At 48.9% G+C, this 21,854-nt stretch overlaps 1 protein-coding gene across 1 annotated transcript; it reads right to left on the bottom strand.

The window, feature by feature from the left end:
- Nucleotides 1-250: 250 nt before the first annotated feature.
- Nucleotides 251-19,457, bottom strand: MYO1H (myosin IH). The gene is made up of 32 exons (XM_058037048.1): nucleotides 19,293-19,457; nucleotides 18,103-18,261; nucleotides 17,094-17,209; nucleotides 16,574-16,772; nucleotides 16,078-16,158; nucleotides 15,488-15,667; nucleotides 15,061-15,159; nucleotides 14,345-14,458; nucleotides 13,996-14,067; nucleotides 13,199-13,318; nucleotides 12,840-12,907; nucleotides 12,394-12,499; nucleotides 11,794-11,874; nucleotides 11,423-11,514; nucleotides 10,022-10,116; nucleotides 9,769-9,815; nucleotides 9,505-9,585; nucleotides 9,208-9,313; nucleotides 8,454-8,571; nucleotides 8,076-8,189; nucleotides 7,672-7,748; nucleotides 7,135-7,203; nucleotides 6,488-6,572; nucleotides 5,852-6,011; nucleotides 5,401-5,484; nucleotides 4,882-4,975; nucleotides 4,325-4,380; nucleotides 3,727-3,862; nucleotides 2,898-2,959; nucleotides 2,353-2,450; nucleotides 932-1,031; nucleotides 251-274 (listed from the first exon to the last, which is right to left on the bottom strand). The coding sequence occupies exons 1-32, from the start codon at nucleotides 19,440-19,442 to the stop codon at nucleotides 251-253; spliced, it is 3,243 nt and encodes a 1,080-aa protein (XP_057893031.1). The 5' UTR covers nucleotides 19,443-19,457.
- Nucleotides 19,458-21,854: the final 2,397 nt, after the last annotated feature.

Here is a 21,854-nt window from a genome sequence, read left to right as displayed (position 1 = left end):
TTGGGGATAAATGTCCCTGTGACCACGTAACGAGCGTCTCCTGCTGGGAGCGTTACAGCAACGTCAGGGATTTTATTTATCTATAGTTGAATAGTTTAAAGCTATAAAAAAAAAGAGCCTAAAAGATGCAAACAAACTCTCAAATCACAGCAGCCCTGTGGCATCAGAGATTCCAGGGGAGATGTGAGGGCTGGTCTCATCCTGCAGGCTCCTTTCTGTCCCCAGCCAAGGGAACAGGAACTGGTTCTCATCAAGACCTTTTTGGGGTTGACACCTGGGAGGAGAAGAGGAAGGAACCATTAAATCAGGAATTCTCAAGGTGCCTGGGAAGAGAGATGGTGGTGGAGTTTCCATTTGCCCAGTGGTACATAAAGGCAACTCCCTTTGTCTGCAGGATGGAGAATTCCACTTGGAATTCTCCCTTGGAGCTGTCAGCTCCTCAGAGGACCTGCTTGGGTGACAAGAAGTGCCTTCCCTCCATCTCCCAACCCATTTCAGGCATAACTTGGTTGAGGGAGGTGGGAAACACCCCACGAGGCCTCATTTTGCTGGTGCACATTGAGTTTGGGTCAGGCTAAATTCTCTGAGTGCCCACACCAGGAACCAGCCTTGCTGCCCCCATCCCTGGGCCAATTCCTGCACGATCCCTGGAGCTGCAGCTCCCAGCCCTGTCATGGATCACCTCCTGCAGGTGACACTGACGGGGTGGTCACCTCCCCAGGGCCAATTCCTGCACAATCCCTGGAGCTGCAGCTCCCAGCCCTGTCTTGGATCACCTCCTGCAGGTGACACTGACGGGGTGGTCACCTCCTGCTTTGGGAGGGGTCTCAGTCCCTCCTGCACGCCCAGGAAGGAGGGGCTGTGCTCTCTGCAGGTGCAGATCCAAAGGAGGAAGCACCAGGTGCCTCCCTGGGCCCAGCTGAGTCCTTACCACTGTCAGCTGTCCAGTTTTGTCCTTGAAGACCTGAGGCTCTGGCCCCACGGTGAACACCATGGTCCCCTCCTTGCCGGAGCCCACGCGGAACCGGAGGCTGGAAGCACAGGAGGGCCCTTGTCACAAACATGTTTAATGAAAAATCCTTTCCTTAGGATTTTTTTTTCTCCTGAGAGGCCTCAGAAACGAAATGTAAATAATAATTATCTGCTGCTGTGAAATGCAACAGGTGAATCTGTGATTGGTCTCATGTGGTTGTTTTTAATTAATGGCCAATCACAGTCAGCTGTCTCAGACCGTCTGATCAGTCATAAGATTTTATTATCATTCCATTCCTTTTCTATTGCTTTGCTAGCCTTCTGATGAAATCCTTTCTCTATTATTTTAGTATAGTTTTAATATATCATTTTAATATAATGTATATAATAAAATAATAAATCAGCCTTCTGAAACATGGAGGCGAGATTCTCATCTCTTCCCTCATCCTGGGACCCCTGTGAGCACCACCACAGCCCCTGGAGAGCTCTCCCCACAAGAGGCTTTACTCCAAACCCCCTTTATTTCTGTTCCCTGGGCAAATCTCGTTAGAGGAGCAGATCAGAGCCTCCAGCTCAGGTGAATTTCCTAAACAATTGCATTATCCCAGCGAGCCCAAGGGGTTGATGAATGCAACAAGGCTGCCCAGCTCAGGCTTTTGAGTGTTCTTGGTGCAATTAAGCACTGGAAGCTAAGCAGATCTGACCTGGAGGAAAGCACTGAGCACACCAAATCTAATTAGAGCTGAAATGCAAAGGCCAGGCTGAAAAGCTGGAGCAGAAGTGCAGGTTTCACCTGCCAGCTCCAATTCCCAGAGAGGCTGGAGACATGGGCTGCATCCACCTGCCAGGAGCTCGGGGCTGCCACTGGGAGGAGGAATCACATTTTGGGCCTCCTCTGTCCTTGTGGGAGAGGAAAGATTTGTCCTGATGTGACCCACAGCTTCCCAGCTGGCTTTCCTGAGGCTAATGGGATCCCCTGTGGAACCACTAAAGCCACGACCTCACGCCCAGGTCACATCAGAAAACTAAAAAAAAAAAAAGTGGGTTTAAAATAAAATCACCTAGAAATAGGTTGGGTTTAGGCAGGTGGGGCGTGGGCAGCTGTCAGAGCAGAGCAGCATCCCTAGCAAGGTGCAAGGACTCATTGGCATGATTTTTAATACGTTTTCTCTCAGTGCATCCCATTTCATCTCCCTGTGCCTCTGGAAGTCACAAAAGCAGAGATGCTGCTGCCCCAGACCTGCCCAGCTTTGGGCACTGTCTGCTGGGGTGATTCAACAGTCTTGACCTAGTCCAGGCCTAAAAATTGAATAAAAATATTTTATTCCCACAAAATTGAACCTGCCCAGTGCTACCCACCCACCTTCCTGCCTTCCTTACCTTCCCTTCACCACTTTAACCACGCTTTGCTTGTTGGCCAATATGCAGAGCTTGGTCACTGTCTCAAAGAGGTGCTCACACTGCAGGATCACATCTCCCTGGAAACAAAAAAAAAGAGGGATAAAGTCACCTGGCATCACCCCAGCACCTGATGGTGCAGAGAAACTCCTTTGGGATGACTACCAGGCAGAAGTGAACCAATTCAAACACCCACCCCAGGGATTATTTAGGATTTTTTTTGTCTAAAAAAAAGGCAGAAATGTGTCCAGAGAAGGGGATGGAGAATCAGCCACACCAGGAAGGGCTGAGGGAACTGGGGGGGCTCAGCCTGGAGAAAGGGAGGCTCAGGGGGGATCTTCTCATTCTCCACCACTCCCTGGCAGGTTGGGATTCCAAGTGAAAGTTTTCATGTTGAGACAGCAAGGATGTAAAGGCCTGGCTGATTACACACTGAATAAACACCAGGAATTGTGTCATTCCAGGAGTTTATAGGATGGTATTGGAGGCATCAGCCCCTCACTTGAACCACCATCTCCATTTCCTACCTTCTTGTCCTCAGGAACATGAATGACCACGATCCCATCACTCAGGTTACTGGTGGAGATCCCTTCAAAAGAAGCCCAAAATTAGAGGGAAACACCAAACCCAGCTCCACACCACCCTCATCTCCTTCCCCCAGGAGAAATAACTCCAGCCCCATGTGGTTACAGGGGAAATCACATTCCTGAAGGAGGGTTCTGTCCTTCCTTAAGAGTGAGTATTCCCATTCTTAAAGCAAAACACAAAAAGCTCCTACTTTGATTGATTAATTAATCAGAATTTTCAAAATATCTTCTGCAGGTCCCTTTATGTCACCCATTGTCCATAGCACAATTCCAACTGTGGTGATTTAAACCCCTGCATGAGCTGTTTGCCCCAAACCTTTCCCTGGTGCCTTGGATTTTGGTAACAGAAGAGGGGGAAGGATCCATCCTACCCCTGAACTGTAGTTCCACCAGTGCCAGGATTAAAAAATAGCCACAAGCAGAATAGGAAAAGTTTGGGTTATTTTGTCTCCCTGTCAGCAGAAAGTGATGTCCTCCTGCGTTTAAACATTTCAAGGAACTCTTACTCATAAAATCATCCTTCAAAACTTTGTCCAACCCCCAGGAAAAGAGGGACCGATCATTCCAATATCTTTGCAAGGCAAAGATTCAGAATGCCATCCTTCTTAAAGGACGCCTGGCAGGACAGCAATCCCCACAACAACCCACAGAACCATCATGGGATGATTTGGGCTGGAAGAACATTTAGGATCATCCCATTCCACCCGTCCTATTAGTCCAGGTTGCTCCTAATTCCACCCAGCCTTGGAACAGTGACTCCCAGAGGTACCTTTCAGGGTGGAATACTCGATTTTCTGTTTGATCTTGGCCATCTCCACCACGTAGGCCGAGCTCTGGGTGAGCACCAGGAGCCGCTCGCGCGCCTTGAACCCGTTCCTGTCGTATTTCACCACGGGCGTCACGTACTGAGAACAACGAGCTGGAATCAGCATCTCCACCCCTGCAAGCTCCTGATCCAGGGGCTTGGATTCTCCTGGCTGGAAGCAGCTCAGCAAGGAGCAGGTCAGCAAGGTCTCAGCTCACAGGGATCTGGATTCCCTACACTGGGAAATCCAGGAGGCAAAATCCTGGGAATGATGGGGTCCCTATATGCCATAACCATGGGAACTGCAGGGACACTCCAGCTCTGCTCCTGGACAGGGCTAGGAATGTTTTTTAAGCTTACATTAAAATGAATCTTAAATAACTCCTAATTAGGTTTTCAATTATTTCAATTATTTTGAGACCTGTCCCAAATTTAAAAGCAAGGAAATGGTAGCTCTTCATGGAGCATTTCTTCAAGGAAATGCTGCTCTTCATCAGTTGTGTAAGCAACCAGCTCCAGGATTCCAGTGAATATAACTCCAAGAGTTCTGTCCTTGCCTTACCTTGATGTTCTCCCCACGAATGAGCTGCAGCACTTTGGGGTTTAGGTCACTCTCTTCTGAGGAGCAAACCAGAAAGAGAAACTGGGTGTGAGTGCCAGAGCCACAGCCCCAGACAGACACACCCCACCTCCCAGCAAACTCCAGAGAGCTGCTTCAGCTGTCCTCATCCCAACTGGCATTTTCCCCTTGGAATATTCCCTTCCAAACTGAGGGTGGTCGCCTCCAGCTGCTCCCAGACCCATTTTGGTGAATTTTCCTGCCTGACAAGTAAATTCACACTGGGAGTTTCTGCCTGGTTTTGGGTCTGCTGTTGGTTCAGACCCTGATCCATCCATCCCAGCCCCCAGGGAATTCTGCTCAGGTTTATGGATCCCAGTTTGAGAACAACCCAGCAGTGGTGCCACGTCGCTGGATGTGACAGGGAGGAACTCCACTGGCAGGTGATGCTGCCTCTGCCAGGAGGGAATTTCTCTTGGAAAATGAGTCTGTTTGGCCAGGCAGGAATTCACAGAGCCAGGAGGACGTGGCTGAGGCCCGCAGGGGTTTGCTGCACTCACTCAGGCGGGTCTCCAGGAAGGGCTGGCTGAGGCTCTCCAGGTACCCCTCCTTCTTCCCACAGAAAACAGCGCTGGTCACCACCTTCTGCTGCAGCTGGTGGGAGAAGGAACAGCCTTGACCCTCAGAATTCCACCACAGGGAACGCCAGCAGGGACAATGCAAACGCTGCCACTCCACAGCATCCTGCTGCTCGCACATGGAATATTGGAATTGTGATGCTTCTCTCCTGGCAGCTTTGGGTTATTCTGGGAAAATCCTACAGATTTTTGGTATTTATGGATCTTTTCCAATTATATGGAGAGCAGATTTCATGCCATAAATTAACCTCCACCTCTCTGCTCTCTCCATCATGAGGAACACCTGGCTCCAGGAGCTTGCTGTCCTATGATGAGAAGTTTGCTCTTATTCCTGAAGGACTGATTGGAGCAGCAGGATCAGAAGGTGCTGCCTGTGTCCCAGATGATCCTCGGGGGTCACAGCTGTTTGAACTGCCACATTTTCATTCCTGGGGTTGTTACCTGCACTTTCCTCTCAGCAGTGAGCCCTCGGCAGTATTTCCTCACCAGGTTCCTCACGCAGAGTTTCTGGAGCATCTCAGATGTCTGCGTTTAAAAAAATCAGGAAAAAATAAAGTAGAGCAGTTGTACAAACAACTCTGTCTGTGCCACAAGCCTTGAACCCCATGGGATTAATTTTGTCTTTATTAGAGCTCGTGAGTTCACTCTTCTGTCAGTGCATTTTCCCTTTTTATTGCTTAAACCAGCAGGGAACTTCATAATTTCTCTTGCACAGACCACTGTGCTATTCCACCCATTCCCACCCAAATACAGCAGATCTTGGGGTTTTCCAAAGGCTCTGGACAGAGGATGAGCCAGCAGCAGATCATCTTCTCCCACCTGGAATGTGCACACACATGGCCACCAAACAGCGGCCACCTCCACCTCTCCCAAAGCCTCCAGAACCCCTCACCTCTTCCAGGATGGAGGGAGGCCGGAGCCAGCTCTTGTCCAAGACATTTTTTGGGAGGTGGTCTCGGAGCTTCATCAGGTAGAGGTACTGTGAAAGCCTCACAAAGTCCCGGTTCTCCTCACAGAGGGGCTTCTTCCGATTGATGAAGCCGTTTATGAACCTACAGAAAATACCCCAGAAATCCATGGGAATGAGGGGAGGGACAGGCTAAGGATCACTGGTGTTAACACTGAGGGTCAGCCATGGAAATCTCAAGCTTTAGAATATTCTAAATATTAACAATATTTTGTTCTGTTGGCCAAACCACAGGGCTTTGGAGTTCTGAAGGAATCAGCTCAGGAGCTGGGTTTAGGGGAGTGGAGAGGGAGGATGAAGAAAATGGAGGGGCATGAGAAAAATTATGAGGAAATCCTTCCCTGTGAGGGTGGTGAGGCCCTGGCACAGGTGCCCAGAGAAGCTGTGGCTGCCCCTGGATCCCTGGAAGTGCCCCAGGCCAGGTTGGACAGGGCTTGGAGCAATGTGGGACAGTGGGAGGTGTCCCCTAGGCAGGAGGGGGAACTGGATGGGCTTTGAGGTCCCTTCCAACCCAAACCATTGTGGGGTTCTGTGGCTGGGCAATATGGTTGGGACAGTTACTTCCTGATGGTCTGCACTGCCCACGTCCTCTTCTTGGCTGCCCTCCGTGCCAGGGCTCCTCTCCAGCAGGCCTCCAGCTTGATTGCTGCAAGAGGGAATCATTCCTGGGCTTTGGCCATTCACCCAGCAGGAGCTAAAACTGGTTATTCTGCAGCTCTAAAAGCAGCTGATGGGAGCAGCAGGTTTGGAATGTTTTGTTCTCCGTGGTGGATCAAGTTCCACCTGTGCTGTGGGGCTGAGCATCAAGGGCAGGCCTTGTCCCTGCTCTGCCTCCTGCTGTCCCTGCCCACAGCCCAGAAAGCTGCTTTGAGCCTCAACTTCACATCAGCCTGCTGTGATAAGAGGGGTTTTCACCCCAGCAGCTGAGGATCGACCCCCAGGTACCCCAGAATGTCCCCAGTGTGTGACAGAAGCTGCTGCTGCTGCTCCCACAGCTGAGCCAAGAGCAGCTCATGGTGTGAGGATCCAAACAGAACTCAAGGAACCTCTGGAAAAGCTCTGGGAATGCTCTGGGTGCAGCTGCCACCTCCTGTGACCCCAACAACCTCAAGTGCTGCCACAGCCCCAAGGATTTGGGACCTCACAGGGCTCCAGGCCCTGAGGAAAGCCCCCAGCCCTAAGAGAATCCCCCATGGCAGAGCCTGTACCTGCTTTCCTCTTCTTCTGGTAGGCTCTTTTCCCAAGGAATCCTTTGTATTTGGCCTGGAGCCTTGAAACTGGAAAGAAAGCAGAGACATCAGTGGCACCTGCAGGGCCAGGGAGGTGAGGAGCTGAGCTCCTGCCCTCCATGGCACAGGGGACAGAGGGCACCAGAACCTGCCCCTGTGGGCACCATGCCCTGTAGGCACCATGCCCTTCAGTTCTGCTTCTCAAGGAACCCCCAGGATGAGACAGAAGAGACCCCAACCCCAAGGGAAAGGCTCTTGGTGCATCTGGGGGGTACTCATAGGACTGAGGAGCTCCAAAGGAGGCACAAATCCACAATTCAAGAGATTTCCCCCCAGCCTGGAGCAACTTTATTGAGTTTTCCATGAATTCTGAGAGCTGTGCAGACCAGGGTTGGGAGAGACCTTGGAGCCCATCCCATTCCACCCCCTGGCATGGGCTGGGACACCTTCCACCATCCCAGGTCCCACCCAAGCCAGGGGCAGGAAGGTCCCAGACCAAGGGAACTGGAACCTTACTCAGCAGGTGCTTTCTGTACTCAAAGGCATCTTCTGTGGCAAACAGGGTCTTTGGGAAACGGATGAATATTTTGGTTCTGAAAAAGAGACCAGGAGCAGGTTATCCATGGTGAGCCATCCTTCCTGAGCAGGCTCAGAGACCCCCAAACAGCTGTAATGCCACCCAAGCCTGAGCTGCATTGGGCTGCCCAGGGAAGCAGGAGAAGCTGGAGCCCTAACACAGAAATGGAAGAAATGAGGTTGGAAACAGGTAAACCATGGAAACAGGTTTATTTTTTAAAAAATTTATTTTTACCATGGAAACAGGTAAAAATAATGAGGAAATTTGTGCATCTTGCTCCTGTCACAGACAGGACAGAGGATCCAGGGCAGCAAACACTGAGCAGCCAGAACAAGGAACTTACCTTCCTAATTTGTACTCCTCAGGCTTGTAACCAATGTGTTTGATGAGTCTCTCCACACCCTCTGCTGCAGGCCCATGCCAGTGTGGCCAGGTAGCTGGGCAGAGACTTTTGTACCTGAAACATCAGCAGGACATCAATGCAAACAACCTGAAGTTTGAAGAAATCCTTTCTGAAGTTACCCCTGAAATTCCCTCTGCTTCGCTCAAGGCAGGAGATGCCAACGCAGATAAAAAAAATGCAGACAACAACAGGCAAAGGGTATTTTTGAAGCAGAAGGGGTTCTGCTGACAACTCTCACTACTAGGACAGGAGTTTTGCTTGCTCTGCAGCCCTCAGGAGGGCAGGATTAGCGGGCCAGAGGGGAGGCAGCTCCCTCACCTTTGCAGGAAGAGCTCGTACTTGCGGCGGTAGGCGAAGCCGGCGCGCCTCACCCGCAGGTGCTCCATCAGCCCCAGGTACTTCACCTGGTGTCGGATCAGGAAATCATCAAACTTCCCTGCAGCAAGAGCACAGCTCCACTGGTCAGTTCTGCCTGGGGGAGCTCACCCACATCCCCGTGTGTTGGGGGAAATCAGGAAGGAGCCAAATCCCCAATTACCCAAGGGGACAAATTCGCTGCCTGCTTAAACAGTGTTTAAGCTGGTGTTTAACCATGATATTTACTTTCCAATACCTATCACCTACGTTAGACAGTGAGCTTCTACTCTTAACCAATCCAAAAATACCACCATCACAGCAGAAGATGGAGGCCCAGAAGAAGAAGAATGAGAAAGGCTGGACACACCCAGATCCCTCAATCTTTCGTCCTGAACCCCCATTCTAAAAACCCGAAAATCTACTTTTTCACACCATGATAAATTCACTATCGTTCTACTTAAACTGTCGTGGCTTGTAATCCTCCATGTAAAGGTTGGTAGTTGTTTTTCCCAAGGGCTAAATCAAAGGCACAGTGGTCGTGGGCTCTGTGCCAAGGTCTCTGAGCCCCCTGACAGGGTCTCGAGCCCTCCAGGGCAGCCAGAGGAATTTCCTGGGTTCCCACACATCTCCACAACATACACACACTGCACCCTGCTCCAAAGAAATCTCTCTGCCCACTCCTTGGACTCAGCAGAGCCTCCAGGCCCAGCCTCACCAGGCTCCTTGTTCTCATTGGGTTTGATGCAGCGGATGTACGAGGGCTCCTTGGACATCAGGATCTCAATCAGACTCGTCAGGCTGTTCTTGAACTGGGTTGCAACCTAGGACAGCATCAAAAGGACTTCCTGAGCTCTGGAACTCCTCCCTGCAGGAAGGGAAATGGACTCCCTGCATCCAGCTCAACCCTGGAAGCAAAAGCTGATGGCAGCCTGGAGTTTTTGGGATCAGGGATTAAACCAAGGCCTGGGGAGCAGGGTTGATATTCAGAATTAAGACTAAAGACAGAACTCACAGTCTCTGGTCTCCTCCTGTTGTCCAGCTCTGACAGGAGGAAACACTCCCTGATGATACTGTTCTTGGAGTTGCACAGCACCTAAAACAGGAGGAGATAAAAGTTGTCCTATTGAGCAGCCCTTCTTCTCCTCCTGAGAACATGCACAGTTACCTAAAGATCAGTGCTAAAGAGAAAAGGATGTTTTTGTTTGCTACAAAAAATAAATAAATCTTCTGCACCGAGCAGGTGATGTAAAAGAGCAGCATCTCCTTTTGTGCTTACCTCCTTCAGGTTTCTGTACAGCAGATCATTATTCTTCTCCAGAAATCCTGAAAAAAAAAAATTGAATTAAAAGAAAATAAAAAAAGAAAACAGGAACATTCACATCCTCAAAATTCTCACTGCAGCCACATTTAAGACTTGCAGGTCAGTGCCTGCAGAGGGCAGGGATTTTGTAATTCCTCTGCCCATCAAGTCACCATCATCCACAGCATTTTAAGAGCTCAGGAACTCCAGCCTGGCCACTTTCACTCACCCACAGCACAGTAGGTGACCTCTCCAGCGTAGTGGAGGAGGCGGAAATCCACCCAGTCGATCGATTTCCGCGTCTTCTGATCCGCCAGCTTGCGCCTGCCGGGGGGAAAACCCAACAGAACACCAGGAGAAAGAGCAGCAAAGAGATTCCCTCAGCTTGGGGACAGCTGGAAATGTGGTGTTTGATCCTATTGATGGGGTCTGACTGTGCAGTTACCTTGAGCAAACCATCATCTCTCCCTGCTGGCAGCTCCCATAAACTCCTCAGGATACCTGGGATCTACTCATGGCCATTTGGCAGTGATCATCCATTCCAAAAACATTTCTATTTCTTCCCATAACATCCATTTAAATACATTTTTAGTGCTTATGTGGGGGAAAAAACCACCAGCTTCCTCAACCCCAAAGCAAACCCAGGGGGGAAAGGATTTCAGACATTTTTGCCCTAGAGCAAGAACCCAAATACAAAGGAAAAATCCAAGTGTTCGAGAATAGCAGTAATATTTCAGAAAGCAAGAATTCCTGAGGGGAAAAAAAAAGAACTAAACAAGAAAAAAAAGAGCAACTTCACAGCTGAATTTTCAGCTTTGTAAGCAGTCACAAACAGCAGAGCTGAGTGTCACAACAGCACGTTCGTGTATCAAAGCTCCTTCCAAGAGCAGATCCCGTGGAAGCAGCTCCAGCACTTCTATTTAAAGCTTTTAATCAGGCAGAACAGCATTAAGGCACATTGTGGTGACAGGGAAGTTGGCTACAAATTTTCCACTTGGCTGTGGCGGGGTTCAGAGCTGCGGGAACAGTGACAGCTCAGCACTGTGTCTCTCAATTGATGACTTGTCACAGCCCTTCAGCAGCTCCTGCAGGGAAGTGCCAGCACAGCCCGGCGCCAACGCGCTCAGCTGCCACCAAAACGGGATCCAAAACCCCTCCAAATGGAGTAGGAACCAAAATGCCACTCATCCGGGGGAGAGGAGCACAAGAATTTTCTCTCCTCTTCATGCTCCAAGCTCACACAGAACAAGATGGGTGTAAATATTTACATATCCCCCCTCAGCCTCAGGCATTTGGCTCCTTGTCACAACAGCTTTTCCTGGAGTGCCTGGGGACCAAAGCCATCTATGGCCAAAGCCATTTAACCTTCCTGGGCTAAAATCCTGGGTTAAAATCCCCTAATTTTGGTGTGGAACGACAGACTCAAAGCTCAGCATCAGAGCAGTGAAGAGACAGAGCCCTGCTCACACCTCCCAGCACCCCGGATCCACCAGTGGAGATTCCCAAAATCAGACACTGGATGGGCTCTTTGGTTCCCTCTGGGACAAGGCAGAGATTGTTCCCTCCCCAGCCCTGGCACGGATTTGGGATGGGAAGGGTCTGGGGTAGGATACAGAGGGTAAATGCATACGTCACGAAGTGGGCATGGTCTCCTACTTTCTCTTCCAGCTTTTCCAAGAAGCTCAAATCTGTCGCTTCCCCAGGCCGTAAGCACTCCTCATCCTGCAACAGCAGGCACTGGATCAGAGCTGCTCTGAGCTCACATTCCCTCCTCAACAAAATCTAGGACAGCTTTGCCCCACAAACCCAAAGCTCCATTGCAGGGGAAGCAGAACATCCCCCACCTTTAACTCCCCCCAAAACCGGAGCCTCTGCCTCATCCTCTGGGTGTTTGTTACAGGAATCTGTGTTTGTGTTCTGGATAACACAGACCCATCCCATAATTAGAGGGGGAAATGTGATTAAGAACCATTAGAGCAAGGCACAGGCCTCTGTTCTTACCAGGATGGAGATTATTCCTTTGTGCTTCTGCTCAACCAAGTCACAGATGATTTTGTTGTTAAAATATGGGATTGGTTCCCACTGGAAAAGGGAAAAAGGAAGAGCAGTTTTAGATGGAGACCTTTTCTTTGCAATTTTTAAAGTTCTTTGGTACTTAAATAAGATACAGCCTCAGATCCCACTGAAATGAGTGGTGAGAATTAGGATCCACTGAGAGAAAAGGGGACAGCACAGTGATCCATGATCCCACTCCAGAGTTCTCCTGCTTGAAGCAGCCCACACCATCCTCTTGTTCTCTGCATAAATCCTCTCCATCTTCCCATGTTTTACACTGCTGGAATCCCTCATTCTCCTGGGACATTGTCACTGCTGAACATCTGAGTTTTAGGGAAGGTCCTACTTCTTCCTTAAATGATGTCAATTAAATCTGGGCTAAATTGCACTTCAAAAGGGCTGCAGAAAGAGAGACCCCTGTAAATCCTACACTTCCCATGGGAACAATAACAATCTAAAAAAGCAGGATGACTTTCACACTGGTGATCAAAAGCATTCAGTGCAATGGCAGTTCAAAGGGAAAAGGGAGGGGGAAATATAATTTACCTCAATGCCTTCCAGTTCATATTCCTCCTGCTCTGCCTTCAGGGTCATCTCAATCAGCAGCTGCTGCAGCTTCTCATTGCAGTAATTAATGCAGAACTGCTCAAAACTTCAGGGAGGTTAAATGAGCAGCAGGTTTGATGTGATCCAGGGGCACTTTTGCTTCTTCCTCCATGATCTAAACCACCCATTCCCATATAGAAACCAAGCCCTCATTTCCACAGGGGCCAAATTCCCCATTTTTCCACGGACCAAACCCCCCATTCCCACACAAACAAACCCACCCCTTGCTCCCACACTGTTGCACCACAGCCCAAGGCAAATCTTTTCCTGGGGTCCAGCAAATCCTGCCCCCAGGTTTTAGTGCCCTGTACTGGGCTGAGGGCACTGCCAAAAATCCATGCAGGAATGTCCTGAAGCCGCAGGTCACCACAAATCCCAGCTCTTACCTGTTTGTGTCCAGCACTTCGAAGCCATAAATATCCAGCAGGCCAATAACTGTTTTCTGAGTGGAGTCCTGCCAAAAACACCCCTGCTCTGCCATTGCTCCTTCCCTGCAGGTGGCTGCTCTCACCTGAGCTTCAAACTTTCAGAGAAATCTCAGTGGAGAAGCCACTTTAAGGCAGGTAATGAACTGCTAAAACTTCTAAACAGGGAGTATTTAAAGGGTTTTCCAGCTCAGGGCTGGGACATGTCCCAGCAGCAATTACCCAACATCCCAGATATTTGGTGATGAGGGTTGTGGGGCCTCTCTGGAGAAACTGCTCAGCATTTTAGGAGCATTCAGCACCCCAGACAAGAAACCAACCTTGTTGGCAAGAGAGCCATTGATTTTGTTGACCAGCCATGTGAAAGTCCTTCCATAAATTGCTTTTGCTACAGCGTCCCGGGCGTAGAATGCCAGATCCACATTCAGTGGGCTGAGCACCTGGAAATATAAAGATATCCCAGAGAGGATGAACACCACGGGGGATCAGAGCAAACCTCTGCACAGCCAGGTCACCTCTGTGGCTTGGAGAAGCAGCCACATTTTCCTACAGCACAGCACAGCCACCCTGGACTGCAGCAATTCCTGCAGGGGGTTAGAATGGAACCATATAAGGTCCTTTCCAACCCAAACCACTCTGGAATTCCCTGATTTTCCCTACAGCTTTATTTTCCACCAGTGTTCCTTCAGTCTGGTGTATCCCAGCAGGTTTGGGGCACTACATTTTGGTGAGTATTAATTTAGATGAAGCGGGAAAATATTCTGACCTCATTTTACTTCTATACTATTTAAATAAAAATATAAAATGTTAAAAGTGTGGTTTTTACCAGTATTTTTCTCTGTGCAGCCCAGTTTCCCAGGAAGCACTGTGGACTAGGCAAGGGGAAATTGTTTGGCTCAAATACAAGTCCCTGTTCCAGCTTTTTAACAGCTCCTCCCTTGTTCAGCAATAAAACTCCAATATATTTTAGTTTAACATCTCAAGCTGGAAGAAGGGGATGTGGAGGAGAAGAGGGACAGCCAGAGGGATCTGGTTTACACTCAGAACTGGCTCCTCACCCACCCCCCAGCTGGGGGTCTCCCATATTAATCTGGGACCACACAGAACTGCCTGGTACCTCCTCGGATCTGGCTTCGATCTTCCTGTTTGTGAGAGCTTCCTGCAGGATGGACAGGTGAGCCCCCAGCAGCTGCAGGGAGAGAAATATCTGCACTCAGAGCACAGCCACAGGTCCCTGATTAAATAGGCAGCACTGTGAGGCACAACCCTCACCCCCCTCCCCAGCCACAGGAAATCAGCAAATTTCAGGGAGAAAACTCAAGGTGCTCTACAACAAAAGCTGGGTGTTTTTAGAGTTATCCTTGTGCTTTTGGGGATAAATATTTGGTACCAATAAGAAAATCCCAGCAAGGTTCAGGTTTTTCCTCCCAGCACTGGGAGTTCTGGGCCCGTCTGGGCAGAGGCACCTTGGAAATCCACTTGATCTGGGAGCCGTCGCGGATGATGGCGTGGCCATTGCTGTCCTCCTCAAACTGGATGTTCCCAAGGTGCAGGACACTGGCAACGATTCCAAAGAGCTGCTGATAATGGGAGATATTCCATTAGAACATGGTTTATCACAGCCCTGTGGGGTGGTGCTGATATTTCCTATCATTAATTAACAGGATTTTGGCCAGGCTGAACGAGGTGAACCAGAGGATCCAGTACCACCCCTGACATCGTGCTCTTCACCACCCACTCCCCTCAATCCCACTGAATCACAGAATCCCAGAGTGGTTTGGAGTGGAAAGGAACTTAAAGATCATTTAGTTCCACCCCTGCCAGGGCAGGGACACCTTCCACTATCCCAGGTTGCTCCAAGCCTCATCCATTCTTGGACACTTCCAGGGATGGGGCAGCCATAGCTTCTCTGGGCAACCTGTGCCAGGGACCCAATTTCTTCCCAATATCTGATCCAAACCTACTGTGTGCCAGTGGGAATCCGTTCCCCTTTGTCCTGTCACTCCAGGCCCTTTTCCAAAGACTGTCTCCATGTTTCTTGTCAGCCCCTTCAGTCCTGACCACCCAAAGTTGTCCCGTTCCACCTTTCACCCGCCTCCACAGCTGCTCCCATCACTTCAGGAAAAGAGCAGTGCCCTCCTCTCTGAAATCCCTTTGCTCAGCCCCCTTTCACCAGCAGTACCTCCATATCTTTTTCAGTGAAGTCAATGATGGAAAAAGCTTTCCGGACTATTTTCCAGTCATTCTTGTCATTGATAGAAAACACTTTGGCACATCGACCCTGGGCAGCAATAAGATGAATTAATACAATTAATTGGTAAAGAACTTCTATTATGAGCAAACAGATACTTCTGGGCACACTGCTTTCATTGCCAGTTCCCTCAGTGAGTTTTTTCACTGTTATTAATTCTGAGCATGGCTCCTTTGATCAAATCTTTCAGTTTATACTGGAAACCCCAAATAAATCAAAGAGAACATCACCATAAATTGGGTGAGGCTGTGCAGAGCTTGATCTTCCAGCCACCCCATATTTTTAGGGTAAGAACACCTTCTGCCCAAGCTGCTTTTTCCATCCTTACAGCTCCTGATGAGCTGCAGCTCCCACTGACCTGGATGAGGTACGCGTATTTCTGGGGGTTACGCTCCAGCCCCAGCCAGCCGAGCAGTTCCTTGTCTCCCCCCTCCAGCAGCTGGTAGAAAATATGGAAATTCCTCTCTCCGTGGTTTTGGTGGACAACTCTGGATTTCTCAATCAGGTAGCTGAGGATGTGCCCTCCCACTGGAGCTCCCTGGCACAGCAAAGCAGGCAGATCAACACCAAAAATACCAATAATCCCTGTGATTGCTGTTTCTTTACTCCCAGGAATGAGGAACGAGGTCAGGAAAAACCAAATTCTTCTGTCATTTATCTGCCACCTTGTGTTTAAGAGTGTCCAGCAACAGTACAAGGATTTGCTGTCCTGTAAAAGTAACCTGAGCTTTAAAACTCTCTATCAGCTTTCCGTGGAGGATTGCCAGCAAGGCTGGAAGTTTTCAGGATGGATAACCAGTGACCTCACCTGCAAAATGCAAGGCCTGCAAAAACAGGGTCAGAAATGTGCAGGGTAAGAATTAATAAATCCTGGGCTGCCTGCTCAGCATCCAGGAGGTTTCTCAGACACAGCTCCTTTCCCCAGCGCTCCACTGGGTTTGTGCTCACCTTAAAATCAAACTGGATGTCCATGTACTTCCCAAACCTGCTGGAGTTGTCGTTGCGCAGGGTTTTTGCATTCCCAAAAGCCTGGGGGCAAGCAGAGAGGGAAAGTCACTCCTCACCTCACTGGGAGTAACCAAGACTTGCTGCTTCAGCCAAGTCCCACTGAATTTAGTGAGATTAAAAAAACACAAACTAATGCATTTCCATAGCTTTAAAGTGGAATTCAGCTAAACCAATTACTGATTTTTCTTATCTATCCCCAAGGAACTGCTGCTCAGTACAGTTCTATTTTCTTATATTTCTTCCAGCCATTCTCAAACCAAACCTCCAAATTCAAATTTTTCGAACATTAAATGATACTAAATCCCAAATATTCTTTCAGAGGTGTGCCAATATTGGCAATTCTTGCTCGGTGCTGCAGATTTGTAAGGAATCTTCATGAAGTGATGCTACCAACTCCAACCCCTCTGCATTTTTGGGCTTTCCTTTGGTTTCCCACCTCGAGGACAGGGTTGGAGAGCAGGAGCCGGTCCCGGACAGTCTGGAGCTGCTCCGTGGTGGGACAGGTGACTGCATAGTACTGCAGGATCTTCTTGGATGCCTCTGTCTTGCCAGCCCCACTCTCCCCAGAGATGAGGATGAAGTGGTTGTTGAACTCATTGCACATCACCCTGTAGGCGTTGTCAGCTATGGCATAGCTGGCACAGGCACAGGAGGGGAGACATCCATTAGGAATGGCTCAGGAGGAGGAACAGCAAAAGTTTCCAAGAGTTTTTACTCCTGGTTTAGTGTTGGACAGGGTCATGGAATCCCAAAATGGGTTGGAGGGGATGGTAGGGATCATCTCGTTCTGGGCAGGGATACCAATGTGAAAGCTGAGCTCAAAACCTGAGCCTGACTCAAGGCCTGACAGTAAAAACCAGGCCTGGAGACTGTGGACACCTCCCGTGGTGGCAGGACAGCAGTACAGGGAAATCCCAAATCAGGAACACCCGCAGAGGCGCCAGGGGAACACTCACAGGTGTGGGGGCAGCTCAAAGAAGTTCACGCCCCGATAAAGCTGCATCTGAGACACTGTGTAAAGGTCCAGCTCCTGGTAGGGGTTCACAGACACGAGCAGAGAGCCAATGTAGGTCTGCAGGGAGAGAGAACCTGGTGGGACACCTGCTCCATCCCAAAATCCCAAAAGAGGAGCCAAAGGAAAGCTGCTCCACCCCAAAATCCCAAAAGAGGAGCCAAGGGACACCTGTTCCGTCCCAAAATCCCAAAGGAGGAGCCAAGGGACACCTGTTCCACCCCAAAATCCCAGAGGAGAAGCCAAGGGACACCTGCTCCACCACAAATCCCAAAAGAGGAGACAAGGGAAACCTGCTCCATCCCAAAATCCCAAAGGAGGAGACAAGGGAAACCTACTCCATCCCAAAATCCCAGAGGAGGAGCCAAGTACCTGAGGACATTATCCACAAATAAATGTCAAAACTGGTACAGAGTTTGTTATGGGAGAACCAAACCAACCAAGCAGAACTCTTCCCAAACTTCTTCCAAAATCCCCTTGGTTATGAGTAAAGCTGAACCATGAGAGCAAGCTCAGAGCCTGACAATTCAAATGCAAGGATTTGGGATCCCTTGGTGCTTCCAGGACCCTTTTCCTACTAAAGTTAACACAAAATCCTCAACCCTTCCCAGACAAGCCTTGTCCTGCCTTCCTTCAATCACAGCGTTCCCTTTTCCATTCCCTTCCTGTTTACTGCACATCCTTTAAAGCTTTGCAAAGCAACTCAGAGCAAGCTGAGATTTATTTTCATGAGTTAAAATAGATAAATTACTCCTAGGTGATCACTCTGCTGGGCACTACCAACACCTTGTGAGATACACACAGGATACTCAGCTCTTCCTCCTGGACCTGACCAACAAAGCCACCTCAGGGACATTTCAGCCACCACAAGGCCACCTCAGGGACATTTCTGCAGACACATGGCCACCTCAGGGACATTTCTGCAGCCACAAGGCCACTTCAGGGGCACTTACATAGATGAGGTTCTCCTGGTAGCGCTTGCGAAGGTTGTTGAGGAAAGCAGCCTCGCTGGTGTGGGAATCCAGAAGGACAAAATCCTGCACCCCGACCTTGTCCCGGGCTATCAGAGCCCCCTCCATGATCTCCTCGCCGTTCTCGTCCACCTCCTCCTTCTGCAACACGAAGATGAAGGTCAGGAGGGGGAGAGAGGGCCCTTGCCAGGGACAAAAATCAGCCTTGCACAGGTAATTCCAAGAGATCCTTATTCCAGCTTGTCCGAGGATGGCAATTCCACCCAGGCTCTTCCCAGTCCAGACTCGCTGCTGTGAGCAGGAAGGAAGATCCCAGTTTCCATAAAAACTGAGATAAACCCATCCCTGGACACGTAATCAGGATCTGAACACTCAATAACTCAGTCTAGACAGAATTTTCCAGGTATAAAGTTGGAATAAACAGTGGAAGGCACCAGAAAAACCCTTAGGGTTTTTTCCCTTTATACAGATCTAGGCGTGAAAATGGAGATTCCCTGGAAAAGGCTGCGAGGGGTTCGACTTGTAGGCAAAAAAGATGAATCCCACAGCAGCATTCTGCACAAGAATGTGATTCCCAGTGCTTCCCAGCAGCAGCTCCAAGCCAGCTTTCAGTGCTGGCAGCAGATGTCCCCACACGCCAGCCAGAGGCACGGCCACTGCTGATAAAATCATCAGTGAGAGGGACCTGGGGATGATAAACCCTGAATCCAGCATCCCCCATCCTTCTCCAAAGGCTGAGAGGTGCAAAAAAGGCTGTCCCTGACACTACCAAATCCTCCTGCACCCTCCATTTCTGATGCTTTATGATAGAAATTTGATTTATCTGGGAAATTCTCACTGAGGGTCAAGCTCGATTTCCAGGCTATAAAAATAGACTGTGCTTTTTATTTAATTTATTTATTTATTAACTTAAACCAAGCTGCTAATTTCATGCTAGCAAATAAAAAAAAAAACATTTTTGTCTATATATTTCATACACATTATGGTATGACAAATTATGGTATGACAAATTATGCCTACATCACACATATCATTGCAATATTGTGCTAAAGTTGGGTTTTCAGACTTTCCTTTTGCTTTTACACATACCAGGATTACCCAGTTCAGAGACAAATTCCCATCCTGAGGCATAAATGGACAGAAAATAGTTCAGTACAGTTGGAGCAGCTTACCTTGGAGGAAATTGCCTTGGAGTGAGCTCCCCTTGGAGGGTTCCAGGCTTGGAAAATGAAAGGAGGAACGTGGCAGAGCAGCCAGAGCAGCTCCAGGCTGTGCTCACCAGCCCAGCACCTCTGCTGTTCTCCTCCTGCCCTTGGGGACATCGTCCCATTTTGCTGCTCCACTGCTCAAGGGGACCTTGTGGTTGTGGGTGAGGTTTTTCACCAAGCACTAAAAGGATGGTGATGCTCTGTTTGTGCAGGTTCTGCCCCCCATTTTTTTTAATTTAAATTTGATTTTTCCAAAGCAGAAGCTTTGCAAAGTGGAAATAGGCAGCAAATTGAATGTTCCTGCTGGGCTCTGGCAAACCCTGACTCTGGAGGGAGATTTTGGGATGAGCCTTGCAGGCATTGGTGGATATTGGGGCTCGGTGGATTTGCACAAAATGAAGAGCAAAGGACACAACCACACAATATCCTTTATGACTGTGGCAAACTCAGAAAAATCAGCTCTTAAACAGGAATTTTAGGGTAATTCTCATTTTAATCCAGCCTGTTCTTTGCATTTGTCTCTGAATGAGCTGAGTTTTGAGATTTATTCTCAGCAGCAAGAATACAACACTCCAGAAAGATCCCCTGAAAGCAGGTTATTTAAATAAAAAATGAATAAATCAGACCTGCACTCACTTCACACACAAGAAATGCCATTTTTTGCTTTGCTGACTGTCCCCAGCTCCAGGATACAGAATTCCTCATTTTTCCTTAGCCAGGACATGACCTGATTGTGATCACTTTTCTTTCTTGTCAGGAAGTTCCCTACTTTTTCCTTTTAATATTAATATCCTTTTTCCCCTGTCCCCTGCACGTGACCACTCTCATCTATTTGTTGTGCCTGTCCTTAGCTCAGGCTCCATTGGTTTGGAAGACAAAATAAAGGATGATTTTTGTTCCTTGAACTAACACCTGGAGAGACCCCACAGGCAATTCAGGGAGGAACATGGAAGGGGGAGAGAGAAATAAATAATAAATAATAAAACTAATAAAATAAAATAAAATAAAATAAAATAAAATAATAATAATAGTAGTAGTAATAGTAGTAGTTTTAGTTTTATTATTTTGCTTTTGACAGAGCTCTCAGGAAAATGCACTTTTCCTTTCTCTCCCAGCTGGGAAGCAGGAAAGGATCTGCCCTGCTCAGGTTTCCTTAACCCATTTCTCTCACGTGTATGTTAATGAGTAAATGACACTGCTCCCCACCACACAAAACTCCTGAGCTTTTTTCTGGGATGTTTTGTGCCCAGATTTTCTCAGTATTTTGCTGGTGCTGATAATTTTATGATGCCAGCACATTTTAGTGCCCTGTTCCCAGCCATTTCTGGAAGTTCACTCCAATTTTTGTGTTTCCCTGAATGAGAGATGCCCCAGGACTCATCAGTGCACGTGAGCCCAGCAAGACACTGCTCGTCTAAAGGATTATTTCCCTTCCCTCATCACTCAGGAGCCAGGAGATTTCTTTCTCTCCCAGAGACACGAGCTTGATGAGAAAACCTCTCCCTCACTACAATGAAGGGTTTTGCTTTTCCCACAGGGATTTGTCTGTCAACAGGGAAACTGCAAGGAGCTCTGTGGGATCACAGCACAGATTCCTGAGAAAGAGTCAGACAGAACAGGCCAGCTCCTTTGACAAAGTTTGCACCACTTTGAAGCAAGATCTGTCAAGAAAACTTTAAAAACAGAAACTTTGCAAAATTATTATTTATCTTCATCGGAGCACCAAAACTTCATTTTTTCAATTGATGCTGTTATTGATGTTTCTTGGTTTAATGCCATAGAACAGAAGATATGAGGGTGCAGGGGGAGGAGGATCACTTATGAGGCCACAGCTATTTTGGCAGCACTGGAAAAGCCCAAACCATGCAGGTGAGAGCCTCAGGTGGGCACCAGCTCATCCCATGGACCTTTGAAAGCCTCATAGCTCCCACCCCACGCAGGGGACTGCTCCAAAAGGTCCAAACCCAGCTTTACTGGGGCCACCAAGAGCAGAAAATCTCCTTATGGATCCTCCACACCCCAAACCATCCCGGGACTGCCGTATTTCCCTTCCAACCACCCTGCAAACCCCGAGGTGGTTTTTATGTCGCACCTGAGTCCTGCTTTACCTGCACCCTCCCCTCACCTCCTTGTCCAGCCCGTGCTGCTTCCACAGAGCTCCCGGGGCTGGAATGGAGTCCCACGGACACGCAGGATCGTGTGTCGGGCTCTCTGCCCTCCTTGGTCCGGGATGCGCCATCCTCCCTCTCTAATGAATTATCCAAGAGCTGTCAGCGCCCAGCCTCGGGAGCTGCCGGCAGCGCCTCCAGGAGCTTCTGCTCTCACCAAAACACCCATGGCTGATTCTGGGGATGAGCCGATGTGTTCTGACTTTCCCGATGGGAAATTTGGGCAAATCCGGGGAAAAAATGCATCCCAGCGCTGCTCAGCCCCTTCCCGTAGCTCCCGGCTCGCTTCCCACTAGAGGTCACTGCAAAACTCAGTTTAAGTCGGAGTTTCCATGGATTTTCCTTCTTTTTTTTTCCC

The sequence above is a fragment of the Melospiza georgiana genome, chromosome 18, assembly GCF_028018845.1.
Source record: "Melospiza georgiana isolate bMelGeo1 chromosome 18, bMelGeo1.pri, whole genome shotgun sequence".
In the NCBI taxonomy this organism is placed as follows: Eukaryota; Metazoa; Chordata; class Aves; order Passeriformes; family Passerellidae; genus Melospiza; species Melospiza georgiana.
The sequence above is the reverse complement of the archived record's forward strand: the minus strand, read 5'-3'. Positions and strand labels throughout refer to the sequence as shown.

What these genes read in the sequence shown, in the direction of transcription:
- MYO1H (XM_058037048.1), bottom strand. Translation starts at nt 19,442, where the DNA reads ATGTCCCCAAGGGCAGGAGGAGAACAGCAGAGGTGCTGGGCTGGTGAG. An exon ending in GAGGAGTACAAATTAGGAAG is followed by an intron (nt 7,749 to 8,075) that starts GTAAGTTCCTTG and finishes TCTCTTTTTCAG; the next exon opens with AACCAAAATATTCATCCGTT. An exon ending in CTTCCTGGAGACCCGCCTGA is followed by an intron (nt 4,381 to 4,881) that starts GTGAGTGCAGCA and finishes TTTGCTCCTCAG; the next exon opens with AAGAGAGTGACCTAAACCCC.